At 58.5% G+C, this 22,260-nt stretch overlaps 1 protein-coding gene across 2 annotated transcripts in view; it reads right to left on the bottom strand.

Moving 5' to 3' along the window:
• The window catches only part of CCDC85C (coiled-coil domain containing 85C), a 72,476-nt gene extending 50,307 nt beyond the window's left edge, over positions 1-22,169 (bottom strand). The window contains exon 1 of one of the 2 annotated variants that reach the window (XM_073241880.1): positions 21,157-22,169. In XM_073241880.1, the coding sequence (XP_073097981.1) occupies positions 21,157-21,940 (784 nt within the window). In that variant the 5' untranslated portion in view covers positions 21,941-22,169. The remainder of the gene's footprint in view (positions 1-21,156) is intronic. The other variant, XM_036991640.2, reaches the window with a different exon arrangement.
• Between the last annotated feature and the right edge of the window lie 91 nt (positions 22,170-22,260).

Here is a 22,260-nt window from a genome sequence, read left to right as displayed (position 1 = left end):
ACCATCCAGGTGTCCTGAGCTGGACATCTAAGTGGCAGGGGCCCCACCTGCCTCTGGCCCTCGAAGTCCAGCTCTGTGTGCAAGGCCTTGCTCTGCTCAGCTACAGTCCTGCTGCTGCCCCACTCCAGGATCCTGGCCCTGCCCCAAGGGGCCAGGACATTCACAGCCCATCAGAGATCCAACAAAACCCATGGGGAGGCGGCTCCTGGAAGCAGGAGCCTGCCCGGGAACACCCAGGGCTGCAGGTACAGGCTGACCCTCACATACCCTCACATATGGGCTGTTTCATGGCTGCTGGCAAAAGGCAGGGGTGGACATCAGGCATCTGGGTCACGTCCCTGGCTAAATCAGATCCCTGTGAGCCGAGATAATCCTCTCCCTTCCTGTCCAAAACTCAAGCTGCAACGGAAAACCCCAGCTTCACATACCACCCACTCTGCAAACCACCCCTGTTCATGGGCCTGTCGGGGGGATGACTAGGCTAATGGTCACTCTCCTCCCACCCTCAAGGAGAAACCACAACCCCATAAAGGGGGCCAAAGGCATGTCCAAAGGTCTGACAGATCGCAAAGTCAAGTTCTGATATTTGGTGGAGGTTTCTAGATGCCTTAGCAAAAGCTGGAGCCGTGGCTGCTAGCCTTCTCCATTAACACCTAAAACCCAGGCCCGGAGGCAGTGAGCGCGGCCCCTAGGGTCACTGCAGATGCGGGAGCCAGCCAGACAGCACACAACGTCACATTCTGCTCCGACTCAGGGGACCAAGCTGGCCCGGGGGAAGTTCCTCCCAGGAGACTCACCCCAACCTCTGCCTGGCAACCACTGTCCTTAGGACACACATGTCATGATGCTCACTGTGGCACCTGTCACAGGCCCTGCAGACTCGCCTCTGAGAGTCTGTGAGACCAAGGGAGTGCTCAACAAGGAGCCCAGGCCCACACCCACACGCAAATGCTGGGGCATGCGGGGTGCCGATGGTTACAGAGCTCCGGCAGTTCCCCCAGAGGGTCACCCTGCACCCTTTCCCACCCAACCTGGAGAGAAGAACAGGGCCCCTGCGGAGACCTGCGGGGGACCAAGCAAACACGTTCAAGGCCTCTTTGGGTGTACAATATTCCCAGCCCAAGACATTGTGGGAATCTGTCAGAGAAGGACAGACCAGCAGTCACTCTGCAGGAAACCAGGGCTCAGAGAGGGCAAGCCATATGCCCGAAGTAACACAGAAAGTCAGCGACTCTTTCCATGCCACCCTCTCCACCCCGCCACCCAAGTACCCCCACTCCCTGATCAGCTCTGCAGTTGCCTGGAGGCCTCATGTTAACACAGGGAGCGGGGTGCAGGGAGAAGCAGCTCCGCCTTTACCACCCTAGGCCCGTTTCAACCCACCCCGAGAAGCATTACTCCTGGCCCCCCCTCTCTGTTTCTGAGTCTGCATCTTGCTGATCATCTGCTCAGGCCATGGAGTGAACACATAGTGAATAAACCGCAGCACTACTGCCTCTCCAGAACCTGCTGCATGCTGGGTATGTGTCCGTGATGAGCATGGCACCTCCTGAGAGTCCCGGAGCCCCCTTAACAGCCAAGGACACTGAGGCTCAGAAGGAAACAATCTGCCCAGCGAGCAGCTGGCTGCAGTGGGTCACACTGGGCCTCCACAGCACATCCCCAGGGCTCCTCCTCCACAGCCAGGCAGGTCCCAGGGTGTGCCCCAGGAACCAGGGTGAGGATGCCGCCTGCCACCATGGGTACCGGACTTGCTGGACCCATTGTCTCCCAGGCACCATCTCTCAGGGGAAACGCACACACCAGAGCCGGCTGGGGGCACCTCGGGACTCCAGGCTCCCTGGCTCCAAAAGGCCTCCAATCCGTGACCTAGACAGCTCCTTCCTGCTCTGTGCCTCAGTTTCCTCACCTGCAACAAGGCCTTCATGAGCAATAGACAGGGGGGTGCTGGTTCCCAACCCATGCCTGGGACAGCGTGGGGGTGTGGATCAGCAATGACCCTCCTCCACATGCTCAGCTGGGGCTGTGGAGGGAGGGCGGGGCTGCGAGCGTGTAAACACTAACATGGATGCAGCCTGCATCCACTCCTCACCTAGAACCTTCCGTGGGCAAAGTCACTCCGCTCAGCAGATTATTAAATACTCACCCCAGGAAAGAGCTTGGAGAAGTCAGCCCTACCCTGGGGAGGGGATGGGGGAAGCAGCATTGATATTAAAAGAGTGAAATTGTCCCCTCTCCCAATTACACGTGAAGAACTCACCAATGGCCCAGCAGTTGTGAGCATTTAACTAAAGAGTGGAAGCTCATTTAACTAAAAAATAGAAGCTGTGGGGAGGGCTGCTTTCAGGCCACTGAATGTGACCAAGGGAGGTGGGTGCAGGGCATGTGGGCAGGCCATGGAGACACACTCACACACACTCTGTGGTGTAGACACACATTCTCACACATACTCACATGGACCCACACATTCTCATACACTCACGCACACACACAGATGCTCATGGATACACACTTATGTAGACACACACACACTCTCTCACACACACACCCCTTGCCCCTTCCTGCCTTCTGCACTCCGTATCTTCCCCAGGTCAGCCTCCTCAGCAGCCCTACAATCCAGGACCCATTTCCTCTCCTGCTCCATGCTGGGCACTGGGCCCTGGGTAGGCCAGGCAGAACCCAGCACGCTGTCCTCGGGCACCTGGTCAAGGTGAACACTGGGAGGCCACACGCCCCTCGCCTCGGCTTCCCATGCCCATGTCTACAGCTCAGTTAATCTGAGAAGCCCTGGGGGCAGGCAGAGGGCACCCCCCACCCCAGGCTCTTGCCGGCTCACCCAACAGGACCCCCAGGGCACACACCAAGGGCCCAGGGTATTGCAGACACCCCCTGGCAGCCAGGGGCCACTGACCAAGTCACCCACACTCTGCTCTTAGCCTTCCAGACCCCAGTCCTAAACAGCTCTGCCGAGAAACACAGAAGGACCATGCGGGCCGCAAGGCAAGGACACAGGTCGGGGTGGGTGAAGGCAGGGTCAGGTGGGCAGCGGCTAGCTGCTGCTGGGGACCCTCAGGCGCCCTGCCAGCTGCCCCGCCCTCCCAAGATGGCTGGGAGAGGCTCACACACCAACTCCTGCTGCTGTCACCTCTCCTGACCCTCACCTTCTTCATCTTACTAAAGGGGACACTGAGGCCAGAACCCCCAGCGGGCTCAGTCCCACAGCTCCGAGTGTCTCAGCCTGGGGGGCAGCAGGCTGGGGGGCATGGAGTGGCTCCAGCAGCGTCCACTCTGGTTGGGACTACTGGGGTGGGGCCACCCTTCATCTCGGCCTCTCATTCCCGGAGACACTGCTGAAGAGCAGACACCTTCCAAGCACTCAGTCATCCAGGGGCCCCTGGGACAGGAAGCAAGGGGCCTGGCCCCTGGGCCCAGAGGAAGGAGGGGCCAGGCAGCTCAGTGTGACCCTAAGGTGACACCACAGGGCCCAAGGGCCTGGCCTGCCCTGCCAAGGGTCACCAGCACCCACTGGTCATGCCTCGGGCACTCCCCAAGAAGGTAGGGGTGCCAGGTCAACGACCGTTATGATGCAGTGTCCTAAGAATTCATGGCAGAGGCTGGCACTGAAACACTCCCAGTCCGACACAATGACACTCATCTCAAGGAGAGCCACACCAAGCTCCCAGGGGAGGCAGGCGGGACTATTCAGACAATGAGGGAGGGAGGGAGGGAGGAGCTAGAAATGGGAAACGAAGGAGCCGCATTTCAGCCACAGCTTGAAAACAAGCAGGGTTTTCCAAACCAGCGGCGAGCAGGCAGGGAAGGGAACTGGAGCTCAGAAAGACAACCAGGGCAAAGCAGGGGCACAAAGATGCCTGCATGCGATTCAGGAACGGCTACTGGCCTGGGGCCGTGGAAGCTCTGCGGAAAGAGCAGAAAATAGCCTAAGTTAGACCACAGAGTACTGAAGCTTTGTTCCCAACTCTACACTGAGGTGAGGGTCCTTGCAGGGGCAGGGGCAGGGCAGAGGCCGTGTTTCATGTAGAACATTCCAGAGAGGCAGGGTGAGGCCTCCAGGTGGAGGCCCTGCAGGCAAGGCCAGTTGGGAGGCTGGCTCCAGGAACACTGGGGCAGAGGGTGGGTGTGGAAGGGTGAAATCCCAGCACCACTGGGAGGCATGGAGCGAAGCAGGCGACCCCAAAGCCACAAGCTGGCAGACCCATGCTCACATCTGCCCAGGGTCACCACAGACAGCCATGCTCGGCAGCGTGGACAGAAACCCACGAGCAGGCCCCCAACCATGCCACGCACACACAGGTCTAGACCCCGCCTGCACAGGATGTGGCTCCAGAAGTTCCACTCCAAGTTCCCTCTTGGGACGGAGCTGCCGGGCAGGACAGAGCATGGCACCTCAGGCCTGGGGTCTGGCCTCAACTCCCCTGCATCACAGCACGCTGGTGGGCAGCAGTCCAACGGCCTGCCCTGGGGTCTGCGTGCCCTGGCCCAGGGCATCCACTGACCCCACCCAGCTGGCCCCAACCGTTGCACCTTTTGTTTCTAGGGCCCCATTGTCTGCGATCCTCTCGCCTGCCTGCTCCAGGCCAAAGGAGGATTTGCAAAGGGATTTCTCAATGGGCTTGCAGAAACATCCTGTCAGCAGGACCTGCTGCTCACGGCCTGGCCTTGAAAGGTCACAAAGGGACAGGCAGCACCAGGTTTGAGCAGCTATTCTAAACCAAGCCATCTCCGGGCTGCATGGTTCTATACAAGGAGCAGGTTGGAGAAGAGGTTGTTGAGGCTCTAAAACTAATCTGTTGTCTTAATCACTACTGACCCAGTCACAGCAAGTCCCTGCATTTTGCAAACACTCATTTGCTTCTCCCAGCAGCTGTGAAGGTCACCCAAGTGTGTCACATGTGCCCTGGGGGACACTGAAGCTCACAGAGTTGATGGAACATCCAAGATCACGGGCCCAGCATGGGCAGAGTTGGGAGTGAACTCTTCCTCCGCCTCACTCCACCCACTGCCATCTGGCCCCTGCATGACCTTGTCCTGTCACAGACACACACCCTCATGTTCACTCAGGTTCAGCTGTCCCCCAACCAGTGGGGGTTGGGGGGACCCCCGGTAGAGGCTTGTGTGACTCCACGGCTGTCCCCTCCTCACACACAAGGGGTACCAGGCCTGCCCCTCACACCACCCCAACAGGAAGGGGGCTGAGCATCATCCCTCCTGAAAGGTCCCAGGCAGGGACGTCCACATGAGGCAGGAACAAGAAAAGGGCCACTCAAACCGCGAGTCCGAAAAAGTCAATCACTTGATAAGATATTCTCAACTTCTCCTGGGAGAAGAAACGAGATTCCAACTGTAGGAAATCATGTGGCGAAATTTGTTTTTTAAAAAGTGTGCCTTGGGTAGGATCCTGAATGAAGTATTACATAAAGGATAATATTTATCTATTAAATATTTAGCCTGAAAAAAGTGCAGATTCCAGTTAATACTAACTCATCACTATTGGCCCATTCATTGTAACAAATGTGCAATACACTGTAGGAAGTCAGTCCTGGGGGACACAAGATGTGTGTGTGTGTGTGTGTGTGTGTGTGTGTGTAGGATTTATAGCACTCTACCATCTTCTCAATGATTCTATACATTTTAAAATAAATAGAAAAATGTATTTTTTAAAGTGTGTATAACCCCTCTATACATGTGACAAAACCCCATAAAACTCCACACACACAGAGGAGAGCAGGTAAGAACAGGGGCCGTCTGACTCCAGTGTGCAGGCTGATCGCCGTGTGCTGAAGCTCTGGTCGTCTGGGTGGTGGTCAAGCTCTAGGCTTACGTAGGATGCCGCCACCAGGGGAAGCTAGGGGGAGGGCACATGGGTGCCTGTATTACCTTTACAACTTCCTTTGAGTCTGTAATTAATTTCAAAATAAAAAGTTAGAACTCCCTCTGGACCCAAGCATTTCCTCTTCCAGGACAGGACAAAATGTTTACATCATTTCTCTCCAGAGGGAAGGATTATGGATGATTTTTAAGTTTTGACTTTGAACTTCATGCATGTCTTCCATGCTTTCCGCAATGAGCGATGGATTATTTAGGGGAGAGCGAGCCTCTGCATCTCCACCAGTAGATGATGGGAGTGGGGAGCTGGGGCGTGAAAAGGCCAGGTGAGAGGACAGCTAGAGGGGGCTCCCCACCCCCCGCCAGGAGCCCCTGCAGGTGCCCCCCTCCCCTTCCTACTCACACTCCCGCCCTTAGAGCCCAAAGGGGCCACCTTGCTCCCCAAGGGGTTCGCACATCAGCAGGCATGCCAGCCCCTGGCGCTCCGGTCAGGGGATCCCAGGACATACTAGGAAGGCTGAACTCAGCCTCGTGGGCAGGATCAGGGGGTCTCAGACCAAACCAAAGGCTGAGGCAACATCTGGGGTGTATGACGACGCATCAGGAGAAATCTGTGACATGGGGCTCCCTGGGGAAAGCAAATATCATGTGGCTCCGGAGCCAAGAAATGCCAGAACAAGCGTTCAAGTTCATCAAACTGCCCCCTGCCTACAGAGAGGAGAAAACTCGCACCGGACTCCCTCTCCACCCTGCACACAGGCGGGATACAGGCACAGGGACGAGAGGCAGTTGTGAAACCTCATGGGCTTCTTTTCCTCATCTGTGCCATGGGCCTGAGACCAGCCACCCCTGCGCCAAGGGCGCCTCTCCTGAAAGTTCACAATGATAAATGCACCGTCAGGAAGCGCGCTCTTTAATGAGGCATCGTTTCCCAACGCCAGCTCATCACTCTAGCTTCATGAGCAGCTCTTTCGGCCGAGCAGCTCAGGTGACGTGCCGGCGAGTCCCTGGCCCCCACTGGCTGCCCCTGCCACTGCCCATCCAGGTCCCCCAAGCAGAGAGAAGCTGTGCCTGCTGCACATGCAGCCCCAAGTCCTGCCAGGGGGCCTCAGGGCTGGCACGCCACCACCAAGCCTCCAGAGCTATCCAGGGTGCCCTGCCTTTCTGACCCAGGGGCCTGCTTGTTCCTGCAGGTGGGGGTGGGAAGGGCAGACCCAGCAGGACAGGAGCACACACAGCAATGGCCAAGATCCAGGCCAGGCCTGCCAGTGCCTTGCAGTCCCCCGACCAGGGCAGCCTGTCCACTGGGACCTTCCCCATCCCATAAACTCCCCTCCTGGGGGCATTAAAGAATAAAATCTAGGGACAAGAGTAAAGGGCATCCCATCCTACTCAGCCACCTGCTTCAGGAGAGGCCCTGCACCCCAGGTTCAGAGCAGAGCCCCCTCGGGCCTGAGTCCCCCTCTGCCATCAGTCACCCCCCTTCTCATCCTCCATGAATCATGACCAAAAATAGCTTCACTGCCTGATGTTAATGGTCAGAACTAAGGCTCGTTCAAAGCCTGAGGGGGATTATTAGCTTCCTTACTTATTACAAAAGAAAAAAGAATCAAGAATGGTGTTCATGGATTAATTCCAACCCTCAGTGAGATCGCCTTAGAGATCCCTTATCCAGGGGTCACAGGTGACAAAGCAGAGCCAGAGGGGAGGCGGGGGAAGAGGGGCCAACTCAGTCACTCTGCCACTGGCCATTCCCCTGCCAGAGGGTCTCCCCTGCCACACTGGGCCAGCCTCTGGGGGAGATGGCCTTGGCAGAGCAGGTGGACCTGCCCCAGGACCGCCCTCCACCTGTGGGCCTGTGGCTCTCCCTGCCCAGGCCATTTCCCCATCGCAGCAGGCAGAGGGCCGCTCTCCCCGCTGCAGGCAGGCGGCCACTCCACGTCACAGGCGGCCTCAGAAATGTGTGCAGACAAATAGCCTTGAATCCCCATCAACGCCCCTTTCACCTCCCCAGGCTCACCTCCACCCCGACCTGCGGGCCCCTGCACCCCGAGACACACCCGGGCCTCCTTGGCCGCGTTCTCCAGTTGCGACGGTCCTTCCAGCTCCTTCCAGCTGCCCATCAGCAAACCACCCAGGGGCAAGCTGAGGATGATGCTGGGCAACAGGCATCTCAACGGGATCAGGGCCTTCCTCCCTTGCCCCCCTGGCATCCAGGATGTAAAGCACCAGCCAGCATGTGAGGAAATAAGCACCATTCAGAGCCAAACATCCCTGGCCGGTACTGCAGGACCCAAACCACCTTCTCCTCACCCCAAGGACTCCCCTGGGTGCCCCTAAGCCTGCCATTTTCATTAAGGTGAATGAGGCACCTGTGCATGTATATTTAGCCACAGAAAAGGGAGCCCACAGACCCATTCAAAAGTCACCAGAGGCCTGGTCTGTAGTAAGGAGGAAGGACCAAAGTTGCAACTGGAAAAAGAAAATTAGAAGACTCTCCTGATTTCATTCTCCTGCTGATGGGGAGTCGGCACGCAAGGCCTGGGAGAGCAAAGCCTCAGGGGGTGGGGGGAGGGGGCAAATGATCCCTCCTGGCTGCTGCCTGCTGATTCTGGGTCAGATCACTCCCCCATCTGGGCAAGCACTTGGAAGGTGGGGCTGAGGTTAGAAACCTGGCCACTGCGGGTCCTGAAAGCCCCAGAGCAGCAGGAATGTCAAAAAAAAAAAAAAAAAAAAAGGCCACCCAAGGGGCATGAGCTCAGGTGGATGAGCAGAAGGGGCCGGGCATCTAGACTTTACCAGGTTCCCTACAGGGTCTCTGAGCCCTGAGCACCGGGTCCAACTGCTTCATCTCACAGACGGTAAACCGAGGCCCAGGGCAAAGGCGAGAGACCAGGCAGAAAGGAAACAACAAGGAGAGAGAAGTCCAGAAGCCCAGCAAAGATTTGCATGAAAATACCTACCCAGCCCCCAAACCTGCACATAAATATGAACAATGTCAGGAAAGAGGCAAAGTGCTGTGACTCCTGACACGGTGGGCACCGAGCTTGCCATCCGAGCCCGCCCGGTGACAGGCATGAACCGAGACTCTCGGTGTCCAGCATGCCCGGCCAGCCAAGGGAGGAACCCATTCGATTTCACCCTGTGCTCTGCAGCGTGCGTGGGGTTTCCTGGCCGTGAGCATGCATTGAGTCTGTTTATCTTTATTTTTTAAAGGCTTCAGGGAGCAGCCTCACTAATCCTCCCACTACAGTTCTGGGTCTTTCCTGGACCACAGACCACTCTCAAACTCTGATAAAAACTATGCGTCATGTCCCAGGAAGAATGCATTAGTGACGGCCATTTCAGGGACCCAGGTCTTTTCTGAAGCCTGTCGTGCCCCTGCCCCCGTTAAGGAGCCCACTGAGCCGCACCTGCTGATGGCTCAGCACCAGGAGCGGGCAAAGCTGGCCCTGAAGGCAGCATGGACTGCCTGGGCCTCCTGTCACACCCCTAAAAGAAGGCCCGGGAGGCTTCAGCACTCCTACGTGGGCCGAATTTTTGGAGAGCAGACCTAGTGGGCTGCCCCGAGGCCTCCCTCCTGCCAAGAGGGTAGGGTTGCACCCAAAACAAGGGGTCTTTTCATCCCTCATCAGCCCCACAAGTTGGGAGCAGATCACGTTGCCCATGGCCAGGCTGGCATTCACGGGAACGAGGTCTTAACTCGGAAAGGGATGATGAAGGACAAGGTGGCAGCAGCACCAGGCTGGGGAGCACTGGGGGAGCATCCCAGGGCCTCCCAACCATGCTCTGGGAGCTGCTCCCTGCAGCTGGAAGGAGGAGGAATTCCATGGAGGGCAAAGGCCACAGTGCCAGCAGAGGCAGGCCCTGATGAGGCCCGGAAATGACCTCAGGCTGGGCAGAGGTACCCGCAGGAGGGAGAAGGATGGGCCAGCAGGTAGAGGTGCACCTCCAGGGCAGGGCACTGACATCAGGGACCCCCTGCCCACCACAGCCACACCACCACCACCACTGTCACTGCACTTCCCGAGCAAGACCGTTTAGAAGGGGCTCTCCTCTGACCCTCTCGGGCCCCGAGGTCAGGGAAGCCCGAACATTAGCCCCTCCTCTCAGGTGAGGCTCTGGCCTCAGCCAGGCCCTCACAGGGGGCAAGGGCGGGAGCTCCACCCCACTGGGGTCTCACCATGTCCAGGCTCAACAAGGACACAAGGAGGCCCAGTGAGCAGCGGGACCAAGCCCGGGGCCAGCACCTCAGGTATGGCACATAATGGCCTCATCCACCAGGGACACGATGGAGTAACGGCCCACAGCTGGACCCAGGGGGCTCATTTCGGTCAGGGAGATGAGATGGTAAGATTGCCCCTGCCCGCCACAGCTGTGAACAGCCATCAGCACAGGGGGCAGGAGGGCAGCCATGCTCAAAGCTGGCAACAGCCCAGCCGGGGTGGGCCTGAAGGACGCTCCAAGCAGAGGGGAGGGAAAGAGGGGAGAGGGGCTGGGGGCATGGGGATGTGCTGGCTGGCCTGTGTCCATTCCTCCACCACACCGCACCACCCCACCCCACCCCACTGTTTTAAGAGCCATTTTCTTTGTTTTCTGATCCCGCAGGCCTCTTGGCCTCATTTTGAGGACAAGAAGCTTATGGCTGGAAGCAAGGGGCTGGGTTCTGTGGGGGAGGCCTCCACATGTGAACCCACACACAAGGCCACTAGCAAAACTGGCATCCAGGGCTGCAGCATAACTGCCAAGAGCCTGGCTCAAGGCTTCCGAGTGGACAAAGGCAACTGGTCACACATCCTGACTGTCTACCCCTAAGGGTTGCCCTAAGCCTCAAAGGAACGGTAGGATTTCAGTGGGTAAAGGGCAATCCTGCCAGCCGAAGCCCTTAGAGCCTGTCGTGTGTGTGCCCGGGGCAAACAGGTCCTGAGGCCGGGGGGAGGGAAGGAAGGTCTGACACCACGCTCAGCACCAGTAGCTTCCTCTGCAGACCAGTGGGAGCCCACGGGCCCGGGAGTTCTGCACTTCAGCACTGCCCACCAGAGCGCCTGTAATGATGAAAATGTCCCCTTTCTGCACTGCCGACAAGGCACGAAGCACTTGCAAGGGAGCTAGTATGACTCAGAAACTGAAACTTTTTGTGTTACTTAATCCTAATTGAATTGAATTGAAGCAGCCGCTGTGGCTAGCAAGCAGCTCAGGGCAGGAGCCAGGAAACCTTGGGGGTGGGGGCCACCCGTGAGGCAGAGGGCACCGGTCTACTGCTGAGAGGGGGAGAGGCCCAAAGTCACCATGCACAGAGTCAATAGGACAGTGACTCCAGGACACGGGAAACCTAGGCCTCAAGGTCAGGAGTGAGAAGTAGAGAGAGACTGGGAGCTGTGGCCAGGAAGGGCATCTTCCCTTCCCTGCCACCACCACGCGCGTCTTAGGATCGGTGTGTGTGTTTGGGCAGAAGGGGCAGGAGAAGGATCCAGAAGCTGACGTCTGGGAGGATGGAGGCCACCAGCACACCACCCTGCTCTAGAAAACAAGCCCAGAGTGGGCATCAAACATCACCCAGAGGTCAGGACAATCGGAGCCACAGGACCAAGCCAGAGCAGCTTCCCAGGGTTGGGCCAAGAAGCGCCGGGTGGGAAGGAGGTGGCTGGGTGTCCTCAGAGAACTGGGCGGTGAAGGGAGGGAGCCTGTGGGACAGGATGACAGAACGGAGAGTATTTTGTTTACTGCTTCGGACTAGGAAACATGAGCCTGTTTGCAGAGGAAGGAGCCAGGAGAGACCTGCGAGAACAAGAGGAAGGAGACAATGGTGGAGGGAGGTCCCTCAGGAGGGCCTGGAAGAAGGGGAAGAGGGGGAAGGGAGCACCCCACCTCCCACCTGCCAGGACAGAGGCACTGAAAGGAGAAACCCGCTGTTTAATTTTCTGTCCCATACAAAAGTCATGTGTGCACATTCCAGAAAACATGTAAAACACAGAAAAAAGAGAAAGAGCGGGGCAGGAGCTTCCCATTGTCCCACCAGCTCCGAGAGGTGGGCGGCCGGAAACGGAGCCCTCAGAGAGCCCTGGCCGGCAGTGTGGCCAGAACCGCCACAAAGGGCCACTCCCAGGACGGGCTCATTAGGCAGAGGAGCCGGTAGGTCCATGGTGACAGCGGGCCATTCAGGCCCTCACCGCACACAATTGGGCCCTTGTGGGAGGCAGGGGGCGGGGTGCTCCCAAGCCTCTGATTCCAAGACAAGAGCGTGCCTCCTTATTGCCTTACAACCCAGGAGACAGGAAAGACAGATTTGGGGAGACAAAGAGGAGCTTCCCCTGACAGTGGATGGGCTGTTTTTGGAAATGGGTCGACTCTTCTCCATAGCGGCCGTCTCAGTGCCACAGGCCCTGCCTGCATCTGACCCCCTGAATGCAGCCCAAAAAGCACCCCCCACCCCCAATCTGGGGCAGCCCCTCACTCCGTGGTGATGCCGGGCAGTCTGTTCCAGCTCCCAGACTGGGGAGGTTGGGAAGAGAGCCAGCATGCACCCAGGGCCAGGATAGGTGCTCAGGCAATGGGTGTCAACCCAGCCTTCCACTGCCACCAGGCAGCCCCCTCCGAGCACACCAAAGCCATCTCGCTGGTGTCCACACAGCAGAGGTCAGCAAGGGGAATACACAAACAGGCCCATTTCCCCCTCACTGCTAATGTGAAGTGACACCAGCCTCCCGACCAGAGCTGGCAGGGCTCTGCCCTGGCCCAGGGTAGGGCAGCACCCTCACCCCACTAACCCGCTGACCCCTCATCACACGCGTGAGTGGCCCCAGCAAGCCCAGCGGCTTCTCTCCAGCAGCCTCTCTCCAGGGGCTGTGGCTGCCCAGCAGAACCCCAAGGAGCTCCCACAACACTGGGGCCTCCTCTGGGGGCAGGTTTGTAAGTCCCCAGAGTGGTAGCTAAGGTGCAGCCACAGCTGAGCAACCCCTATAAAGGCGTGTGTGTATTTGTTAGTAATTGTTGAGGGAGACAGGGGAGGGGCGGTATGCAGGTCACCACCCTTAGGGGAGGCCTTGATTTTTCTGGAGGCCATTTGGTGCCAAATGGAGCAAATGAAAAAAGACAGCCAGGTGGCCAAAGTGACTTGGTCACTGTCAGATCCAACACAAGAGGGAGTACCTTGTCCAGGGCGTCCTGGCCACCATTCCTCACCCTACGTGTGCTGAGCACCCACTCCATGCCAGGAAGGCGGCTATCGACTGAGGAAGTGGTGGGATATAAACAGGGGAACCTTAAGGCAAGAAAAGGCGGCCTTGTCCCATGCAAACCCCGCGCGGGAAGCGGAGCCCATGGTAATCCCCCAGGTGCCAAACCCATAACCTAGTCCTGTCAGAGGTGATTGCGTGGCGGAGGCAGGTGACCCCACTGGCCCTTCACCAGGCCAGCCTGGCCAGGCAGGGGTCTTGGCCCTAGCCAGTGCTGGACAGGTCACCTCCACCAGCCTGGATGCTCCAGCCTGAGACCTCAGTCCTTGGTCCCCAAGCTGAGGACCGACACCAGACAAGAGACAAAACCCCAAATGTGACAGGAGGGGCAGGAGGGGCAGCGAAGGCGGCCCTTTTCTTGTGCCTCTGTCCATAGCAGGAACTCCAAGTCCAGGGCCAAAGAGTGCTGGGTCTCTGGACCCTCGGCACTACCCATTCAAGCCTCCCATTGTACAGATAGGAAATGCGGGCCCGGAGAGAGGAAGGGGCTTGCACACTGTCAGGTTGTAAGTGGGCTGAAGCTATGGTTTACCTGTGTCATCCAATCTCCAGAGCAGTGCACCCCCAAAAGCCCCAGGCCTGGGGAACCCTCAGCTGACAGGCTGCTCTCCGGCCGGGCGGGTGGTCTGTGGCCAGGAAAGTAAATGACAGTCTATTTCCCTTTGCTCCTGGCTTCTCCACTGGCCAGAGGCCCTTTGCCATTTGTTATTTCCTGAATTCAAAAATGAGCATCTTCCCTTCCCTGCCACCACCACGCGCGTCTTAGGATCGGTGTGTGTGTTTGGTGTACCGCCTTCCCCTCTCTCGCTCTGGAAGGCTGTTAGGTCCGTGCGGCACTGGTGACTGATGGTGGAAAGGAAATGCCGTGCCTGGGAAAGCCGGAAACCCCTAAGCAAACCACACAGAGTCCTAAGGGCACTCCGAGGAGACTTGGAGAGGAAGGGGAGCCGCCCCAGGCTTGGCCACACGGGTGCTGAGCACTCCCTGTATTCCCACTTGGGGGCCCTCAGCCTATGGTGTCAGTCTGTCTGTCTCTGAGCTTGTGAGGCCAGGGCTCTGGGTCTCTTGACTCCCAGCCTTGGCACAGAAGGGCGGGTTCCAAAAATGTCTTTTGGATGGAAACAAAGGTGCCTGGCACTGGCTTCCCACAACAGGGAAAAGCCCTGCTGGGCCCCAGTGGGATCCCCACTTCAGCTAAGAGCTCAGAGCAGAGAGGCAAGTCACAAGGGTGGTGTGCAGGTGGGGGTGGGGGGTGGGGCCAGAGCTCCATCTGGGTGACCCTGGGGCCTGCACATGCCCAGGTGGCCCTTTCCTCCTGGCCTGATTATCCATCATGCACTCTTAGAAGAGCCCTGGTTTGGCCCTCAACCTCTTCAGGGTGTTAGGAGCTCAGCGGAGGGAGTGGCCAAAATCGGGAGCTAGGTCAGACCTCAAAGAGAGAGCAGGGCAGCATGCCAGGCACGGCAGAAGGAACAGCTGGTGCCAGGCACGCAGTGGGTCCAGTGGCATGGTGGGGGTTGAGGAAAGCAGCACAGGGGTGGGCCGGGGGGCATGTGGGGCAGGTGGAATCTCTGAAGCCCCTCCCACCCAACCCCACCGCCTCGCGCTCTTCCTCAGGCTGTGCGTAGTGCCAGCTGGGATCTTTTCTGATAGGCATTTCCAAGGGGATCTAGAGATACCTGTTCATGACCCACTTAGAAACCTTTACATAGCAACATCTCTCCCTTTCCCCTGCTCCCCACCTGCGCCTCTGTTTAAACTCCCAAGAACACTTACAAGAAAGACTCCTGATCCTTCTGCTGTGCTCCCTAGAGAGCCGGAGATGGGCAGTGATTCGTTCAAGAGCGGACATCCACCACGGGATGACCCAGCTGCAGACCTGCCCCAGAGCACTCCACCCACCTGCCCCTGCCAGCCTGCGGGGTAGGCGAGCGTGACAGCAGCTGGCTCGGCTGTCTGCTAGGAGGGGGACCATTGCTGACTTCTCGTGACCAAAGGAGCATCACATCCTTTTAGCAGACGAGCTTATTCCTCTGTCGCCAAACCTTTGGGGAAGCCACTATGGTCCCCTGTCAGCCTGCTCCAGGGAGATGGAATGCCTACTTCCCAGCTCTGAAATTCCAGAGCAGTCCTTGGGGATCCCAGGTATGGATGTGGGCACCCAGGCTGGAGGCATGGGCAGAACAGCTGCGGCTGTGAGCAAGTACAGAGCGAAGCTGCAGACAGCAAGAGCAGGCCGCCCATAGGTGCTGCTCCCTGAGCCCCAGCAGCTCAGGACTGCATGACCCATGAGGTCACAGGTCATAAGAATAGGGGCTAGGGCAGACTCTGGAGCAGACCTACCTGCTCTGAGAACCTGCAGAGAAGATTCTCTCCCATGCCACCACCACTGTCATGGCCACCCAGAGGCCCCAAGGCTTCCACCCCTGGGCCCCCAGCCCAGTCTACACCACAACAGAGTCCAGATTAATGCTCCTGAACTGCCGCTCCTGGAGCCAGGCCACATGAATGGCTGTGTGTGTGGCACAACTCAGACAGAGTAACCGCTTAATAAGCATCTGCTAAGGTTTCCCTCCCTGCTTAAGGGGCAAATTCTCTCAACAACCTAGCCCTGCCCTCACCCACCCCCACCTAATCTTTACTCACAGAACCCAGGTCCCAGAGCTGTCTGGGGTGCCCTATGGCGGTGGAGCCCTGCGCTGCGCTTCACCAGATGTCCACACTCCTAACGGAGAGCTCCCCACTTCCAGGATCAACACAACAGTCGCCCAGACCACTCTTCTATGAGCGCTGAAGTCTGAAACGCTGGCGCTGTGGGGCTCCAGCTTGGGGCTGCACGCTGGGCTAACCCCCTCGGGTACACAGCCCTCAAGGAGCGGCTCCCTGGCCCCAGGGCTCTTCTTCCTGCTCAGCATCCCGGTTCTTTCTGTTCACAGAAGGAGGCTTCCAGCACCTGCGCCCTCCAACTCCCCACACAGGTTGTGAGGATGCCTCACAGGCCCTAGGTTCAGACACATGGTGCAGGTGCAAACCTTAGCAGGCAGGTTCCTGCTGGAATGCTGTGTCCCTTCAATTCATCTGAAGGACTTGTTTGGCTCTGACATAAGTTAGGTGCTAAGCTCTCCTCTCAAGCATGTGTCAGAGGGTCCCCCATCCCCACCCCCAGGAGAGGTCTGCAGAAGTCCAGGAGACAGTGGAGGACCACTGAACCCATCCTCTGAGGCCCAGCTCTAAGACGAGGGGATTACTATCCTCTGGACAAAGATGAGGAAACAGAGGCTTAGAAGTTCAGTAAGCTGCCATGCTTACACAGCAGATGACAAGGCCAGGGTTCCCTCGGGTCTCCCTGACCCGGAGCCAGAGCCCTAACCAGCAGGCTGCCCCGGCCCTGGACCCACCCAGCGCTGAGTGCTCCAGGGGGAGGAGGGGGAGTAGGTGGTGGGAGACGGCCACGCCACACAGTTGACACGCGTCACTATGCTCCCTCTTCCCTCAATGCAAAGGCTGCCCATGGCTTCCCACCTTGCAGGTGAGAAACAGAGGCCCACAGAGGGTGTGGAACTCGCGTAAGGTCCCAGGCTTCCAGGTCTCTGTGCTGCATGATGTGGAAAGTCCCCATGGGCAAAAAATACAGACAATGAGTAACAAAGGATTTCCTTGCTAAATGGGCTGTTTCGGGGATGATATTAAACCAAGTTTGTGTCTTAAGAGCCGAGAGGCCAGGCCACAGCTGAGGGGTCTGATGGGGCCACCACAACAGAGGGAAGCTGTCTTGGCAGAGAGGTGGGAGGGAAAACACAAGAGGAGAGGAAGGACCCCCCAAAGTGGGCACCATGCTCACACACCCCCACTGTATGGCTCTCCAAGAGCCACACTGCTCCGCACAGGAACAGGAGAGGCTCGGGGTCTGGCTTCCTAAGAAGGGATGCGACATCTTTGCTGCATAGGTCCCACCCTGGGGCTCCCTCCCCACCCTCCTTGCATCCAGGGGTCACTGTGGCCCTGCTGGGGACCAAGCTCTGGGGAGGCCTTCCATTGCTGGCAGAGCCTCCCCTGCAGTCTCTCCCCATCCAACAGAGGGAGGCTGACAGTCCCAGCCCACAGGGGCAGACGGTACAGGGCTCAAGCCTCGACTCGGACCCAGGCACCCCCAGCCAGTCCCACAGGACCCGGAGCAAGTCACATCCCCTCTCCAAGCCTCAGTTTCCCCATCTTTGACTGGACACCTTTGGGAGCTCTGAAAAGAACAGAGTTGGAACTGGGACTTGGCATAAACTGTGACGTGCTGGGCACACCCTGGCCCTTCCCAGGGTTACCTGCCTGTTGGCTTCTCAGGGCCAGCCTTCCTTTTGTGCTTAGCCCTTGGGGCCCACACCCTGGGGCCCATAGGTGGAAGATCAGGGTCAGGTGGGGGAGGGAGAGGGAAGGGTTTATCTAATCCACCCCATTGTCTTCACTGACCTGTGCTCCCAGGCCTGTCGGGGTTCAGGAAAAACCTCCTTATAGCTGGTCTGGCCCAGGAGGCCCTGAGCTGGGAGGCCCCTCACAAAAGACCCATTCAGGGCCAGCAGGCTCTGTCTTTTTTTAAAGGCCCAGACCACCCTCGCTCCAACCTCCCTTTAAACCAACAAAAACACAAGCAGGAGAACAAGCCCATATTATTTTGAGAAACTCACGTTTTTAATCCAAACTTTTCAAAGTGACCAGGACCCATACAAAGGCTTGCTGGAGGTCCTGGTTTCTCTAGACTAGCTAAAGCGGAGTGGGCCACGGCAGTGGGGGGTAGGGAGGGACTTGGGGGGGGAGAATGAAGGTGGGGCACAGAGGACGATGGAGGGGCAGGAGAGAAATCGCTGGAAAGGCTTTTGTTTGGAAATCGCATCAGTGGAAGTGGGCAAACCCGACCTCCTGATTCTGGGGGTTCACCTACCTCTGCCCCCCCTGGATTAGAGCAAAGACCACTCTTGCTGAAGGCGAGCCCTGTCAAAAACAGCGGGAAAGAGGACTGTTTGCATATGCATTCACAGGCCTCACAGGCCCGCCAAGCCAGGCCCCAGCCAGGGACAGCCTTGAATACAGATGACCACCTCCTTCCACAGCCTCTGGGGCCTTTCAGGTCCCCCACAGCTTCCAGGAGAGGGCTACTGGGGCCAGGTCCGGCACATCAGCAGGTGCAACCAGACTCAGGCTCGGCTGCAAACATTCAGGCGGGCTGTCTAAACAGCAAACAGAGCTGTGAAGAGAACACGGAAATCTGTTTGACAAGCCCCCAAAGGGGTCTCTACCCAAGAGGAGCCTTAGAAGAAATATTCACAACAAGGATTATGACAACTACTGGCAACTACCGTATGCAGATCCTGATGCCCCTCGACCTTGTGTGGATAAAGGAGGCACTTTACAGAAGAGCAGAGAGAGGCTCAGTGAAACGAAGTTGCTTGCCCAAGAGGAGCAGAGATTCAAAAGCAAGACAGCCTGACCCCTCTGGGTAATGGGGTTATCAACCATCTGCTCAGTGGTCACTGATAAGGAAGTGACACTTCCCAGGCTGGAAGAATGAGGGCAAACCTGGGTCAGGAATCCAGAGAAGGGAGTCACCAGTGTCTGCTGATTAATGGTATCGGCCAAAAAGTGACAAGAGGGCAGAGATGCAAGCCAGCCCAGGGCCTGAGCAAAGGAGGACCCGGGCAGCTCCACTCAGGCAGCCCCACCCAGGGACCTGGAGCTGAGACACATCTAATCTCACTTGCCTCCCAGGCAAAGCTCAGAACCTCTCTGAGTCTCTACTTGCTTGTCTGTAAAATAGGAATAAGACTGCTTCTCAGGGTTCCTGTGGGATAAGCTGAGACCATGTACCTAAGACACAGGTCCAGTATGGGCCCCCACTTCCTGCACCACACGGACTGAGGCTCATTATCTTGCTAATTTCCAGCTCAGTCTTCCCACAACTTAAAACTATAGGTCTGAGTACAGAAAGTGCTTTTAAGAGAAGGGCCTTTCCTTGTTTCCAGGCATCCTCTTCATATCATTGGTAGAAAGAACATCCCAAGGCCACACATAACTTTAGGAGACAAAACTGAACAGCAGCAATCCAGCCAGTAACTGAAAATGGTGATAATAATGCAGAATGCATTTCACCCACCACAAAGCTTTGCCACCACAAAATCTGCAGCTGTCCTGGTTCCGAGCGTGTTTGGGGGCTTGAGGTGGGGGTCATGGATTCTGCAGGAAACCCCCTCATCCCACCCACCCCCCAGTGCAGTGGAAAAACTTGGGTGGAGCCAGGCCCCTGCCCCTGCATCACTCACCTCTGTAACCCAAAACCTAGGCCAGACGGGGGCTGCCCCTCCTTGTCTGAAACAGGACAGAACGTCCCTGCAAATATGCCACGACACTCAAGCACTTGGTGCCCTGCATAGCATCACTGTCACCAAGTGTCATGACACAGCTGAAAACTAACATTTCATTTCCCAGCCACCCACTGCAGTGATCCCTTCCTTCTCACTGCATTTGGGGAAACTGAGGCCCAGAAATCTGACCCAAGGCCTCCAAGAGTAGAAGCCAGAGAGGCTGGGAGGGGACTCTTCAAAGCCCAGACCCAGAAACACCAACAAATTAAACCACCGAACTTGGAGATACAATCTCTGGCCTTAAGGAGCCTTTGGTGGGGTGGGGGTGGATACAGTTACAAGGAGAAACCCAAGGTAGAATTGTAGATTGCTGATCTGTAACAAAAATATCCCTCCCAACCCAGTCCTACCCTGAACACACAGGCTGCGAAGGTAAATAAAGGAAAAACTCCGCTGCCAACACCCCACCTCCACCCGGTCAGTTCACACCAACACCCCACCTCCACCCGGTCAGTTCACACCCCAACACCTGCAGAGGCCACTTGGCCACCAAACCAAGAGACAGTCTCCCTCCTTTGCTCAGCCTGTCACTCGGGGTAAGAACAGTCATTTAAGGCCTAGACACATTTTCTCTGAACTAAGAAAACCTTTAAAGAGAACCAGAAAGGGCTGTTTAATCTCCACCTTCCAGCAAATAGTTCAGACAGCAACAATTGCCCGCATAACTGGGAGCCAAGCCACCAAAAATGTGGAAGAACAGGGAGGCAGGAGAGGAGCCAGGCAGCCAGGTGGAGGGCTGGGAAGGGGAGCCGGCTGCTGGGCTCCACGGACTCAAACGAGGGGACTGTGCGCTGGACCCACAGCCACATGGGTGTGGAAGACCAAGGCTGAGCTTTCCTGAGGCCAAAGGTCCTCCCACCCACACCCTGGCCACCAGCAGCGGTAGCACTTCTGTAAGGCAACCATAAGTTTGTAAGCCCCTTCAGAGGCTTCACTTCCACCTCAAATCCGCGTCCACAAGGCAGAGATGATCATCTCCATTCTGCAGATAGAAAAGTGAGGCAAGCAGAGGAGAAAGGCCAGGACGCATTCCAAGCACACATCCCTCTGGGAAGTCCTAGAGCCTTGGGTGAGAAAGGTCCCTCCACCCTGAGAAGTGCAGGGCTGAAAGCAAACCAGGAAGGGTCTCAGTTGGCCCTGGGTCCTCTGGCCCAGCTGCCCTCGGATCTCAGCTGGGCTCTGGGCTCCTTCCCAGCACTGCAGGCAGCACCGGAGGAAGCCAGGAGGAACTCCAGCCCCGGAACATATGTGGACGCTGCTCAGGTTTGTTGCTCCAAATAAGAGGGAAAATTTACTTGCACAAGAGCCTTTCATTTTTTTCTCATGAAGAACTTCCCGCTCCGGGGCAAGGAAGAATTTCCAGGCTGGAATAAGGCGCCCGCGGCCAGCCCCACTATGAGGGACACTAACACTGACAATTCAACAGAAGAGGAACTTTCCTGGGGTCTGGCGAGTCCCGGCCCCGCTGCGGATTTGGAGCTAGGCAGGGACACACCTCCACCACTAGACCAGAAACACAGCTGCCAAGGGACCCCTGAGGGTGGGCGCGGGACGTCCCTCCGCAGAGCCTGGAGGCCACCTGGAGGCGACGTCTAGAGCGGCGGCCACCCCCGGCGGAAGAGGGGGTGGGCCCGAGACCCGCGCGGCGCCGCCCGTGCGGTCCTTACCATGCAGGCCGTTGGGGATGCTCCGGTGGTGCGATGGCGCTGACAGGTCGTCCATGGACCTGCGCGTGGCGACGGGCTTGACATCGGGGGCCTTGTGCGGCCCGGGAGGCAGCAGCGGGGCCGGGCCGTGGAGGTGATGGTCCGGGCTGCCGCCGCTGCCTGCGCTCGATGTGCTGCTGCCGTCGCCCACGTCGCGGGCCCCCGCGCCCGCCGCGCCTCCCGCCAGCGGCCCGCTCAAGCTGGCCTGGCTGTCGATGGAGCTGCGGGAGCCCGCGCCGCCGCCACCGCCGCCGCCGCCCGCGGACCCCGCCAGCGCGGCGCGCTCCTCGTCCAGCAGCAGAACCATCTCCTTGAGCTCCAGGTTCTCGCGCAGCAGGGCCTCCTGGCGCGCCTCAAGCTCGCGCAGCTTCTGCTGCGAGCGGGCCACCTCGTGCCACACGGCGCCGGCCGCGTGGCGCCCAAACCTCTGCCACTCGCGGGCCAGCTTGCGCCCCTTCTGCCGGTCGTCGTCCAGGAAGCAGCAGAGCTCGCGCAGCTCCTGGTTGTCGTCCTGCAGCCGCTGGTTCACGTCCTTGAGGTTGCGAATCTCCAGCAGGTGCTGCTGCAGCCGCCGGTTCACGTCGCGCATCAGGCCGCCGTGCTCCAGCATGAGGCCCACCTTCTCGCCCTCGGCGCGCCGCAGCCGCCGCGCCAGCTCCTCCTTGCTCCAGCGCAGCAGCTCCTCGTCCGGCACTTGGCTCAGCTCCTCCGACGCCGCCGCCGCCGCCGCCGGGGGCTTCGCCATGGCGGGGCCGTCACCGCGGCATCACCCGCGCCCTCGCCGGGCCGGCGCCCCCCGCGCCGGGGCTGCGCTGGGCCGGTCCGCTCACCGGCGGGGGGCGACCGGGGGCGAGTGCGGGCCGCCCCGCGCCTTCCCGCGCGCCCTCCCGCAGCGCCCGCCCGGCCCTCCCGAGGACCCGCGCGTCTCGGGCTCGGCTGGTGCGGACGGCTGCTGCGTCGGCGGCCGCCGTACCGGGCCCTCTCCGGGCTAGGGCGAAGCAGGCGGAGGCCCGCCCCCGGCCCCGCTCCGGGAGCCCTGCCGCCCCGCCCACTCCGGGCGGGGAG

The sequence above is a fragment of the Manis javanica genome, chromosome 8 (assembly GCF_040802235.1).
Source record: "Manis javanica isolate MJ-LG chromosome 8, MJ_LKY, whole genome shotgun sequence".
In the NCBI taxonomy this organism is placed as follows: Eukaryota; Metazoa; Chordata; class Mammalia; order Pholidota; family Manidae; genus Manis; species Manis javanica.
The sequence above is the reverse complement of the archived record's forward strand: the minus strand, read 5'-3'. Positions and strand labels throughout refer to the sequence as shown.